Below are 14,001 nucleotides of genomic sequence, written 5' to 3' on the forward strand. Positions count from 1 at the left end.
CAGCATTATTATCCTTGGCCTTGGGCAGATGGCGGTGGTCAGGCCAAAGGTACTTGCTCAAAATGCAGATGTAATTGTGTAGGTTACTTTCAGGGAAAATTGAGAAACAGTGCTCCTTGTGCTTCCTGGGCTATTTTATGCCTATTTTCATCCATGAGAAATGTAGCTAGCTGAGTCTCGGCCTTATATGAGCCATCTCTCACTCTATTCTACTGATAGATGCCTATAAAGAGATTGCCTCTGGTCTGATGCAGGTCTCTAACCTCCGCTTCTGAGTTATTATAGCATCTTAATAAATCCTTACTATGACTATTCATTTTAGATTTTAACCCAGCAAAAATAGAGCCCCTCCTGAACTCTAACCAAGATAGTTGGCTTAAGGAAATGATAGAAAGATTACACTGTAAAGTGTATAGAACCATGCAAGCCCCTGGCCTAGTGGGTACAATGTTTTTGTCAATCAGTCAATATACAACCTTATTTTATGTGTTTTTGTTTAAAGACACCTTATTTCATGTAGATGGTTGATTCATTAACATTGAACTCAGGCCATCAGCCTGAGTGAAGCTTAACTAGCATGAACATTTTCTCTGTAATGCACATCACAGCCTTGCTCTCAGGAATACAGGACAGCACTTCCACACTGTGCTTAGCACTGTTTTAAACAATGAATTTACCAAAAATAGATGGTGAAAAACATGGGCCTAAATAGACCACATAGAGGATTCTTGTTTACAGTATGAGAACAGAAAGGAGAAGGAAGGGCATTGCCTTGTTCAGCCTCACTGGGAATGTGAGTGGCAGGGAATCAGATTTTTTTTTGCCCCTCTGTGCATGTCGGGGAGTGACTGCCAAAGCACCCTAAGTTGATTCTAGGATTACAGATAAATTTTTGTAAATAGGCAAATTCACAAGTATGGCATCTGTGAATAATGAGATCGATGGTAGTATGTACTTTTACATGCATATAGCAAAAGGGACTAGGCTCAGACAGCAGTTTTAACTGACATAGTTACACAGTCAGTGCCTCTTATGTTAGTATGCATCAGAATTGCCTGGAAAGGATGGTGGAATGCTCACTGTTGAGCCTCACCCTCAGAGTTTCTGATTCAGTGGACTGATATCAAGCCAGAGAATTTTCATTTCTGACAAGTTCTCAGGTGATGCTGATGCTGCTGGTCCAGGGACCACGTTTGGAGAACCTCTGGTCTAGGTAATAATACTGCATACTTTGAAATAGTCTGTAGTTCAGATTTTTTTTCCCTTAAACCGGACTGATCTATACTTGAGTCAGTTACTAGTCTAAAAATGTATTTATATTCATTACATGTATGAAACTTAAGTATGTTAATATGTAAGTGCACTGATTTTTTGCAATCTGTTTTTTCATATTATTTTGCTTTTAGGAACTCATATGTTCGGTTAAGACATTTATGTACCAACACATGGGTAACCAGTACTAGCATCCCCATAGACACAGATGAAGAGAGGCCTGTTATGCTGAAGGTAAATGTTGCTGAGTATGGTATACTTTTCAGTCAAATGTCTGTGAATAGGATTAGGGTGTGAATGACATGTTCTTATAATTGAGCTTCATTACCATTAGAGATTATTGCAGTTAATTGCATCAAGCACTAATGACTACCCATTGCTTTAGGTAGCTGAACTTGGCTTGGCTGCAGCAGGGCTATGATTCAGGAAGATGCAGCAGAGGTACCAAAAGAATAAGAATAGCACTTAGAAAGGGAAGACGATTCCAGGAGGGCATTTTCTGTATTTTGTTGATACTGTAGCAAAAAGAGCAAGTGTGAAAGGGATGTGTTTCTAGTAGGGCTTTGAGAGCAAGGCAAGATATAGGCCTGGAAATCTGCATTCCTAAAGCTTTTCATAGTAGATGATGCATGTAGGAATTACTGTGTTTGGATTATCTATTCCTGTTTTGTATTTCTTTAACTGTACTATGATGTGTTACTGTTGAAGAATATTGCATAATTATTTAGAAAACCAGCTAATCTTGATGGAAAACACATTGCAGATTGGAACTTGCCAAACAAAAGAAGATAAAGAGGCATTTGCCATTGTGTCTGTCCCGCTGTCTGAGGTCCGAGACTTAGACTTCGCCAATGATGCAAATAAAGTGCTAGCAACTGCTGTTAAAAAGCTGGAAAATGGCACAATAACTCAGAATGAAAGGAGGTTAGTAACTTTCTAAAATGACTTCTTACATCATTGAGAGTCAGTTGTCAACTCTTGCATCCTCAGGTGAATGAATGACTCTAAGGGAACATGTAGACTGGTCGCCATAGCAGCACACCTGCTCTGGAACAAGCAGATAACAAGAATGAAGAAAATGGTGATGTCAAAATCTGGTGGAATAGTTACATTTTCCATTTTATCTTGTCTTGAACATGGTTGTTTGTAGTTACTTTCTGATCTTTCCCTTGAAATGTTTCATAAGACATTTTCTGCCCTTGAATTAATATTTGGATTTTGGAGTTCTAAAGGTCCTAAAAGAAGATTTCTGTTTTTCTCTTCTCATTTATTCAAGATACATTTCTATGCTCAAGTACCCCAGAACAAACACATTATGTAAGACGAGAAAGCAATCTGCAAAAGGTAGCTCTCTGCCCTTGTATCTCCCTCAGAGAAACTAGATCTTTGATTCTCCATCTCTAGTGTTGGAAATAAGTGACAAAGAGAATGATACTGATGGCTCTCAATCATTTTGTCCCTACTGTACGTTGGTACCACGTTAGGCACCGTGAACGTATTTCTCTTGTTCTTCAAACTGTGCTGAGATGGACATTTTTCCCATCTTACATAAAGGAAAATTGAAAGGTTAAACAAACTAGGCGAGGTCATAAAGTAAGTGGGGGATTTAATCATGTGTGGTTTTAAAGTCCATAGATTGCCAACACACCAGAGCACAAGCATTCCCTGTATTTCTCTACTTCATGATCTGCTACACGCCTTTAAAATTTGAACAAGAAAAAGCTATTTACCAATTTCCCAGGCATTCATACATTGGAACTGTCATACACAGCTGGTGAGGTGTTAATTGGTATAAGCACTTTGAAACATAGTTTGACAGTAAATAGCAAAGTTAAAGAAGCAATCACTCCTCATATAAATGGAATCATGTAGTGTTCCCCTTTTTGTGATTGGCTTATTTCACTTAGTATAATGTCTTCCAGGATCACCCACGTTGTCACATGTGACAGGATTTCCTTATTTTTTTTTTTAAATTGAACAATATTTTACTTTATGTTTCTGTAGAATTTCTTTATTCATCAATGCATGGGCTTTTAGGTTATTTCCATATCTGACTCTTATTAATAATGTTGCAAAATACTCTAATTCCTAGAAACAGAGAGCAGAATAGTGGTTACCAGGGACTGGAGGAGGAGGAAATGAGAAGTTCCTGTTTAAAGGGTATAAAGTTTCATTTATATAAGATGATTAAGTTCTAGAGACCTGTGATAAAACATTGTGTCTATAGTTAATGATATTGTATTATGCACATAAAAATTTGTTCAGAGAGTAGGTTTCGTAAGTATTCTTTTTAAAAAATTAAAAAATTTTTTTTATCTTTTAAGGGCCACACCTGGGCCACAGGTGTGGCCTGTGGCATGTGGAAGTTCCCAGGCTAGGGGTCCAATTGGAGCTACAGCTGCTGACCTATACCACAGTCACAGAAATGCCAGATCCGAGATGCATCTATGACCTACACCACAGCTCATAGCAACACAGATCCTTAACCCACTGAGCGAGGCCAGAGATTGAACCCATGTCCTCATGGATCCTAGTCTGATTCATTACCTCTGAGCCATGACAGGAACTCCCTCATAAGGGTTCTTAACACACATACACAAAGAAGCAAATACTCTGTGACTTACCAATTTCACTACTAGGCTGAATGTTCTTGGACATCTGGCCAAAAGAAAGTCCTTTAAAAGTGCACCAGGACACATTAAAAAAAAAAAAAAAACCCAAAAACCAAAACCAAAAAAAAACCCAAACTCTAGGGTTGCATTTCTATATACTAACAATGAAATATTAGAAAATGAATACAAAAATACAATACCTCTTAAAATCACACCTCAAAAAATTATATTCCTGGGATAAACCTGACCAAGGAGATGAAAGACTTATAAGTGGAGAACTATAAAACATGAATCAAGGAAATTAAAGTGGATTCAAAGAAATGGAAAGATATTCCATGCTCCTGGGTTGGAAAAACTAAAAATGGCCATACTACCCAAAGCAATCTACAGATTCAGTGAAATCCCTATCAAATTACCCATGACATTTTTCACAGAACTAGAACAATCCAAAAATTTATATGGAACTATAAAAGACCCAGAAAAATCCTGAGGAACAAAAACTAAGCAAGAGGCATAACTCTCCCAGACTTCAGGGAATATTAAAAAGCCATGGTCATCAAGACAGTGTGGTACTGGTACCAAAATAGACATACAGACCAATGGAACAGAATAGAGAACCCAGAAATAAACCCAGACACCTATAGTCAATTAAGCATTGACAAAGGAGGCAAGCACATAAAGTGGGAAAAAGACAGTCTTTTCAGCAAGTATTGCTGGGAAAACTGGACAGCTGCATGTAAATCAATGAAACTGGAACACACCCTCATACCATGCACAGAAATAAACTCAAAATGGCTTAAAGACTTAAATGTAAGACAAGACACCATAAAACTCCCAGAAGAGAACATAGGCAAAACATTCTTTGACATCAACCTTACAAATGTATTCTTAGGTCAGTCTCCAAAGGCAACAGAAATAAAAGCAAAAACAAACAAATGCGACCTAATCAAACTGATAAGCTTTTTGCACAGCAAAGGAAACCATAAAAAAAAAAAAAAACCCAAAACAAAAAGACAACCTATGGAATGGGCAAATATAGTTTCAAATGATGCAACTGACAAGGGCTTAATCTATAAAATATACAAACAACTTATCCAACTCAACAGCTAAAAAGCCAACAACCCAACTGAAAAAGGGCAAAAGACCTGAATAGATATTTCTCCAAAGAAGATTACACATGGCCAACAGGCACATGAAAAAATGTCCAACATCACTGATTATTAGAGAAAAATGCAAATCAAAACTACTGAGAGGTACCTCCTCACACCAGTAAAAATGGCCATCATTAATAGGGCCACAAATAACAAATACTGGAGAGGGTGTGGAGAAAAGGGAACGCTCCTGCACTGTTGGTGGGAATGCAAATTGGGTACAACCACTATGGAAAACAGTATGGAGGTACCTTAGAAAACTAAATATAGAACTACCATATGACCCAGCAGTCCCACTCTTGGGCATATATCCAAACAAAGCTTTTGTTAAAAAAGACACATGCATCCGTATGTTCATTGCAGCACTATTCACAATAGCCAAGACGTGGAAACAACCTAAATGTCCATCGAAGGATGAATGAATTAAGAACAAGTGGTATATATACACAATGGAATACTACTCAGCCATAAAAAATAATGAAAATAATGCCATTTGCAGCAATATGGTTGGAAATGGAGACTCTCATACTAAGTGAAGTAAGTCAGAAAGAGAAAGACAAATATCCTATGATATCACTTATATCTGGAATCTAATATACAGCACAAATGAACCTTTCCATAGTAAAGAAACTCATGGGCTTGCAGAACAAACTTGTGGTTGCCAAGGGGGAGGGGGAGGGAGTGGGATGGACTGGGAATCTGGGGTTGATAGATGCAAACCATTGCATTTGGAATAATAAGCAATGATATTCTCGTGTATAGCATAGGGAGCTATATCTAGGCACTTGCGATGGAGCATGATGGAGGATAATGTGAGAAAAAGAATGTATATATGTATGCGTGACTAGGTTACTTTGCTGTACAGTAGAAAATTGACAGAACACTGTAAGCCAACCAGAATGGAAAAAATAAAAATCGTTTAAAATTTTTTTAGGTAGTCCTGTCATTGCTCAGCAGAAATGAACCCAACTAGGATCTATGAGGAAGCGGGTTCGATCCCAGGCCTTGCTCAAGTAGGTTAAGGATCCGACATTGCTGTAAGCTGTGGTGTAGGTCACAGCTATGGCTTGGATCCTACATTGCTTTGGCTGTGGCATAGGCTGGCAGCTGTAGCTCTGATTTGACCCCTAGCCTGGGAACTTCCATATACCATGGATTTGGCCCTAAAAAGCAAAAAAAAAAAAAAAAAAAAGGAAAAGGAAAAGAAAAAAAAAAATTGGAATATAGGCACCAGGACACATTAAAAAAAAAAACAAAAACAATTATTGGAGTATAGTTGACTTGCAATGTTGTGTTAATTTCAGGTACATAGAAAAGTGAATCAGTTATGCATATACATATATACATTCTTTTTCAGATTACTTTCCCATATAGATTATTACAGAATACTGAGTAGAGTTCCCTGTGCTATACTATTGGTCCTTGTTACTTATCTAATTTATATATAGTAGTGTGTATATGTTAATCCCAACCTCCTAGGTCCCCCCCGCCGCAACATTTCCGCATTGATAACCATAAGATTGGTTTCAAAATCCTTGAGTGTGTTTCTATTTTGCAGGGTACATGTTTGAGAATGTTCAGCATTAGTCTAAACAACCCTAAGCTGAAAACCATTAAATGTCCATCACTAGTTGAATAGGTGAATGCAGTTTTGGTAGTCATACAGTGGAATACAATGAAAATACATGATCTTCTATTTTTGACATAAAGCTATTTTTTTCCCCCACTGTACAGCATGGGGATCAAGTTTCTCCTACATGTATACATTTTTTCCCCACCCTTTGTTCTGTTGCAATATGACTATCTAGACATAGTTCTCAATGCTATTCAGCAGGATCTCCTTGTAAATCTATTCCAAGTTGTACTTGATAATCCCAAGCTCCCGATCCCTCCCACTCCCTCCCTCTCCCATCAGGCAGCCACAAGTCTATTTTCCAAGTCCGTGATTTTCTTTCCTGTGGAGATGTTCATTTGTGCTGGATATTAGATTCCAGTTATAAGTGATATCATGTGGTATTTGTCTTTCTCTTTCTGAGTCATTTCACTCAGTATGAGATTCTCTAGTTCCATCCATGTTGCTGCAAATGGCATTATGTCATTCTTTTTTATGGCTGAGTAGTATTCCATTGTGTATATATACCACCTCTTCCGAATCCAATCATCTGTCGATGGACATTTGGGTTGTTTCCATGTCCTGGCTATTGTGAATAGTGCTGCAATGAACATGTGGTGCATGTGTCTCTTTTAAGTAGAGTTTTATCCGGATATATGCCCAAGAGTTGGATTGCGGGGTCATATGGAAGTTCTATGTATAGATTTCTAAGGTATCTCCAAACTGTTCTCCATAGTGGCTGTACCAGTTTACATTCCCGCCAAGAGTGCAGGAGGGTTCCCTTTTCTCCACAGCCCCTCCAGCACTTGTTATTTGTGGGCTTATTAATAATGGCCATTCTGACTGGTGTGAGGTGGTATCTCATGGTAGTTTTGATTTACATTTCTCTTATAATCATGATGTTGAGCAATTTTTCATGTGTTTGCTGGCCATCTGTATTTCTTCCTTGGAGAATAGTCTATTCATGTCTTTTGCCCATTTTTTCCATTGATTGATTGGTTTTTTTGCTGTTGGGTTGTATAAGTTGCTTATATATTCTAGAGATTAAGCCCTTGTCCGTTGCATCGTTTGAAACTATTTTCTCCCATTCTGTAAGTTGTCTTTTTGTTTTCTTTAGGGTTTCCTTTGCTGTGCAATAGCTTTTCAGTTTGATTAGGTCATATTGGTTTATTTTTGCTCTTATTTCTGTTGCTTTGGGAGACTGACCTGAGAAAATATTCATGATGTTGATGTCAGAGAATGTTTTGCCTATGTTCTCTTCTGGGAGTTTGATGGTGTCTTGTCTTATATTTAATTCTTTCAGCCATTTTGAGTTTATTTTTGTGCATGGTGTGAGGATGCGTTTTAATTTCATTGCTTTGCATGCAGCTGTCCAGGTTTCCCAGCAATGCTTGCTGAATAGACGACATAAAGCTATTCTTTAAAAAATTTAGGGCTTGCAAATTTATATTTAGAGCCTATATAGTATCATATGTAGACAGAGAGAGAAATAAGATACTATGTTTAAAATTTTAATGTGCAAATAGTACATGAGTATAAATTTCTCTGCAGTATATTAAGGATTTTCCTTTTGTTTAAGCTACTCAGATAAGAAATCTGTTTATAATTTCACTGTTCTTTATGCAGTTCACTCTGTCAAGTGGAGAGTCAAGGAGATGCCTTGTTATTCTCCCTACGTTATGTTTTTCCTTGTAGAAGAAATGTTTTCTTGGTCACACTGAATAATAATAAGTCCTTAAGCCATAGTGATGTAGTCTTTTAAACAGCTTGTTTTAAAATAAAATGAATTATGGTTAAAAAAAAAAGAAAATACATGATATAAATCCTTGTGTAACTACATGGATAAATCTAATAAACTTTACATTAAGTGAGGACTAGACACAAATGTATTTATTGTAGTATTTGTAAAGTTCTGAATCAAGCAAAACTAAAATCTTTCCTTGGGGTTTAAGAAATTGGCAGGGAGTTCTCTTGTGGCACAGGGGTTAAGGGTCCGATGTTGTCACTGTGGCAGCTTGGGCCACTGCTCTGGTATGGCTTCCATCCCTGGCCTGGGGACCTCCCACAAGCTGCTGCTGCTGCCGGAAAAAAAAAAAAAAAAAAAAAAGAAGTTGGCAAAACTATAAAGAAATATAAGGAAAGAATTATCACAAAAATCAGGATGGTATTCTAGGAGGGCAGGGCTTTGAGAGGTTTTTTCTTTCTTCTTTTTCTTTTTAGGGCCACACCTGTGACATATGGAGGTTCCCAGGCTAGGGATCGAATTAGAGCTGCAGGTCACAGCAACACTGGATTCTTAACCCAGTGATCGAGGCCAGGGATCAAACCTGTGTCCTCACGGATACTAGTTGGGTTCATTACCGCTGAACCACAACGGGAACTCTGAGAAGGCTTTTTCAGTGTTCCATTTCACCAAGCTCTGCTTGGTGGCTTTATGGGGTTCACAGGGGAATTGTTCAATAATGAAACATAGATATGTTTTCTGAACTTTTAGATACATCTCTTACCATACAAAGGAACAAAAATCCAACTTGCTTCCTTCCCACCCCAACCACAGAAAAACGTCACAAATATGTAAACAAATGGAATAGTTATTTCTCAGCTTCCTCTGTTCTTACCTGTTTCCCCCCCTAACAGGCCTGCATTTGAGAACTGCTATCGTGTATGTAATCTACCTCCAACTCTGTTGGGGGAGATAAATAAAGGCCACAAGCTGAAACTACCCCTCTCTTCTGGACTAGAGATAATGAAATATCAGAGCGAAATTATGACAGGCAGTGGAATCCCAGGTGCAGATGGCACTTTCTTTGCCTGTAATTTATCTATTAACTCTTCCTTTGTGGAATTTGTTTCTTTGTCTCCTATGCATGGAAACTTCCTCAGCTTCACTAAAAAGTCTCCCTTGCTAAGTATTAAACTTTTCCTTGAGGAAAAGGACTTTTAAATAAAGAGTAAGATTATGAGTTCTCCACCATTGCCGATTGTTAATGCTTCTTCAGTTACTACCAGAGAGGTTCTTAGTCTCTTGAGATGATTCTCAGGAAGATGGTGAACTAGGACTTTTTATTTTACTGCTGTTTTATTAAATAGGGATCATGCCTTTTTATTTCACCGCCATTTTATTTTATTTTATTATTTTATTTTTTTCATTTTTGGCTGCCTGTGGCCTATGGAGTTCTTGGACCAGGGATCAGATTGGAGATGCATTTACGACCTACACCATTACTCTAGCAACACTGGATCCTTTAACCCACTGTACCAGTCCAGGGATAGAACCTGTGTCCTGGCGCTGCAGAGATGCCACCAACCCCTTTGCACCACAGAAGGAACTCCATTTCCCCCGATATTTTAGAGTGAAAGACAACCTAGAATGTCTTGCCTGAGAAGTACCATGTTAAAATGATTGATCTTCGTTTAGTAATTTTAGTTTCCCGTGGAAACTCATTCGCAGCTGCCTATCTGTATAGGAGAGCTTATTGGCCTTGTTGAATGTGGTTATATTATTTTCTCGGGTTTAGAATTTGATATAAAATTCTTTCTGAAAATGCCTCACAACTCTGACTTTTTCCTTCCCTGGAGAATAAAGTTATTATTAGAGATTCTTTTACTCACAACCACGAAGAATGATACAAGGTCAGAGGGAAGGTTTTAGAATATCAGAGATCTGCCCCCAAATAGCTGTGCTTTTCCATGCTCTCCTCTTCTCTGCCTTTCCCTCCCCTTCTCTCACCTTCCCCACCCTTCCCCCATCTCCATCTCTCTCTGTCTCTCAGCTCCTCTTTTATTCACCCTAGGAGTGGACTCTGGAGGCTTAGTTCCTGTGTTCTGCTCCGTGATCCTCAACCTCAGATATTTTTATATGGAATTTTCTGATCTTCTGCATGGCTGCATCAACAAAGTTGAGAGTATTGGGAACATGTTAGGGTGGGAGAGAAGGGAGAATGAAGGGGGGCAACTGCTGTTCAGAGCTGGAGGAGGTGATATGTGCAATCGTAAACCAGAATTTCTTCACCGTGTTTTTCCTCTGAGGGTACAGAGGTGCAGTTTCTCTGCCACATTTATAGTTCAACATCCATACTGAACTTCTGGTATGCACCAGACACTGGGCCATGCAGCATGTGTACATAGAGTGGCGGTGCAGTGGTGAGCAGCCCAGATGCCCGCCATGTCTTCATGTAGTTTATAGGCTTGAGTGCTGGTTCCAGTTCTCCTTGACAGAAGCCCAGGATCTAGAGTAAGGTTCACCCAGCATAATATCACCAGATCAGATGTCCTCTGGTTCAAAGGTAATATTTTCCTATAGCAACGTCCTTTCCCCTTGAATTTTATTTGCCTGATATTAGCTGTTCTCTCTATACCAGGTATCTTTGTTTAGTGTTTGACTAGATGCCCTTTTTTTAGTGTCTTTTTCTTTTAGATGTCCTAGTCATTTAGTTTTGTCTCTTGAGAGCAGCTGAGAGCTGGATTTTTAAAATCTAATCTGATAGTTTATTTAAATTTGCTAAAGCTTAATTACTTTGCATTTGAGAAATAATGTGTTTGGACTTATTTTAATACCTATGGGCATCTTATTTTGTTATTTTCTTTCTTAGTTTTTCTTAGGTTCTTTTCTTTTCCTTCCGCGTCTTTCTTGCTTTCTGTTGGACTGAAGAAGTTTATATTTTCTCCCCATTTTCCCTTTTCTTCTGCTGATTTGAAAGCTGTAGATCATTATTTCTGTTCTTTTGCATTAGCCCTTATGTTCTTGTCAAATATTTTAACTCTATATTCTTCTTACAAAACTTGAAGATATGAAATATTTCTTTCTTTTTCTCATAGGAGAAAAATACCTCAGAATGCTTAAATTATGCAGCAATTTTCTACCTCCCATCTTTTTTGGAATAGTTATCCAGAACCATATTTCTGTGTTTATTCTTTAAATTGAAAAATTTTGTTTTATAATATTTTACATATGCAAATACATGTAGTTGATATACACATATGTCAAGTAAGTTATGATGTATCGTTTTTGATTAACTGAAAATTCAGTTCCTAAAAATTGTTTTTCAGTTATTAATTATATTTTTTAAAGTATTTTACCTTTTGTTCTGATTGCTCTTCTTTTCTATCTCTCTCTCTTTTTTTTTTTTTTGTTTTTTTTTTTTTTTTGGCTGCACTGTGGCATATGGAGTTCCTGGGCCAGGGATTAGTTCCGAGCTGCAGTTGCAGCAATGCTGGATTGTTTAACCCACTGTGCCAGGCTGGGGATCCAACCTGCATCTTGGTACTACAGAGTCACCGCCAATCCCATTGTGTCAAGTGGAAACTCCTCTGCTTGCTTTTCTTTAATTTCTTTTCTTTTTACCTGTGTCACAGCAGTGACCCAAGCCATAGCAGTGACAATGCTGGATTCTTAACCCACTGAGTCACACAGAAACTCCTCTGCTTGCTTTTATTTCTTGCATCTCACTCCTCTCTGTGTTCATTTTTCTTCTTGTTGAAATTTTTTTTTAGTGTATTCAATGAGATTATAAATCTTTATAATCTTTACATATATGAAAATGTCTTTATTTTACTTCATCTCTTAAATGGTACTATAGTGTATGGAGTACTAGCTTTTTTAGTATTTTAAAGTTATAGTTATAACATTATAATTAAATTTCTTCCGTCATCTCTTGTTGCCATTAATAATTGTTATTTTTATCGGTGTTTTCTCTACTTTCTGATAATTTTATAGATTTTTTTTCTTGTGTCCTAATGTGTCACTAGAATGTGTTTACAAGTAACTTTTATTTATTTATTTTTCCCACTTAACACATAGGGTCTGCTTTTGATCAAAATATTTAGGTGTTTCCTCAGTTCTGGAAAATTTTCAGCCAGTTTCCTTCAGATAATGCTTCTTTGTCTTTTTCTCTCATTTCTCTGCTGGAACTCCTGTTAGGTGTATAGTATATTGTATCCTCTTAATTTAGCCTTCTTATCTCTTAACTTTCCTTTTATAATTTGCCTTTTTAAATCTGTGCTGCTATTTTTTCTTAGAATATGTGCAGAAAAGTTTGCCTTTATGAATTGTATTTGTATTTAAATGATTATACTCTTATTTCTCAGATTTCTATTGGTTCTTTTGCTTATCGACATTTTCTTCATTTGCATCTGCCCTCTTTTATAGATGTTGTCTTTTGACGGTATATAATTATTTTCTTTACTTCTCTGAGGATTAAAAACACACTCATTTAAAAGTTGTTTTGAAATTGTTCTGTTACTTGCCTTTTGTTGGTAACAAATTTGCCTCCTGATTTTTTGGTGTGACAGCTGGCTTTCTTAGTTTCAGTTTTTCTCATGTGCTTTGGAATTTAAATATAGAGGTTCTTCTTGGGGTGTTGGGGGGGACTTGCTTGTCCTCTCTCTGCGTTCACTTATCTTCTCTATTGGTTTTATAGTTGCCTCCCTCAGCTCACCTCACTAGTCCAGAGCCAGATCTGATACTGACAGCTGAGAGTTCATGCCCTAAGCTAATCTGAGGCTTGAGCCACTGAGATTGCAGGTGGATAGGTCTAGCCCATCTATGTGCTTCCTTTTTTTCCCTCCTACCACTCACTGCACAGCCAGAGCCAGAACAGCGGTCACCATGTTTTTAAAATTCCTTGAAGAGATGGAGAAGCCCTTCTTTAATCTCTGCTTTCACATTTTTATTTTAGTCCCCCACCACATCTTTCAGTCCCTGTTCTTGAGAGTACTGAATCATCATCATCACCTCACTCATCACTGTTTTTCTTATTTAATTCCTGATCCTCAAAGCTTCTTCTTATGTTTTTAGTTATGCCTTTTGAAAGAATATATTTTATATATCATTGTTGCATATCATGAAAAGTCACACAAAAAGTATTTAGTAAAAGCAAATTAATAAGATTGAATGAGTAGGACCTAACCATCTCCCAGTATGTAAATGGAGTGTGACCTGAACCGAAAAAATTCTAGTTTATTTGCCACAGATGGGATGCTTGAGGTGAAAAGGCAAAAAATAAGGTTTCAACAATTTCAGAGGTCAAAAGAGAAAACTAGTTTTCCTGGCTTCCATTGACTCATCATCAGGGAAGGTGGACTCTGCAAATAGGGTTAATATATAGTGATCCTCAGGCAAGACTGTCAGTTTTCTTCATTATCGTTTCACCAATTTTCAGGCCATTTGGAAGAGTTTGAAGCACAGTCATTTTTTTTGTAGTTGCTCCCAAAGTTGTGCTTTCTTAGATGTCTAAACATCTGAATATAATATCCTTAAAACAAGAGGAAAAGAATATTAATACTTTAAAAAATAAAATGTAGATGTATTTATGCTTGGGCTGCATGAGCAACTGAGGTTCAACTGGATAAATAT

The 14,001-nt window shown here is 37.5% G+C and overlaps 1 protein-coding gene across 2 annotated transcripts in view; it reads left to right on the forward strand.

Annotated features, from left to right (window-relative positions):
- Window positions 1–14,001, forward strand: part of ITPR2 (inositol 1,4,5-trisphosphate receptor type 2) — a 529,759-nt gene that overhangs the window by 146,630 nt on the left and 369,128 nt on the right. For both annotated transcript variants that reach the window (XM_021092919.1, XM_021092920.1), the window contains 2 exons: window positions 1,407–1,506; window positions 2,036–2,196. In XM_021092919.1, coding sequence (XP_020948578.1) covers window positions 1,407–1,506; window positions 2,036–2,196 — 261 coding nt within the window. The remainder of the gene's footprint in view (window positions 1–1,406; window positions 1,507–2,035; window positions 2,197–14,001) is intronic.

This window comes from Sus scrofa, chromosome 5, assembly GCF_000003025.6.
Source record: "Sus scrofa isolate TJ Tabasco breed Duroc chromosome 5, Sscrofa11.1, whole genome shotgun sequence".
Classification (NCBI taxonomy): domain Eukaryota; kingdom Metazoa; phylum Chordata; class Mammalia; order Artiodactyla; family Suidae; genus Sus; species Sus scrofa.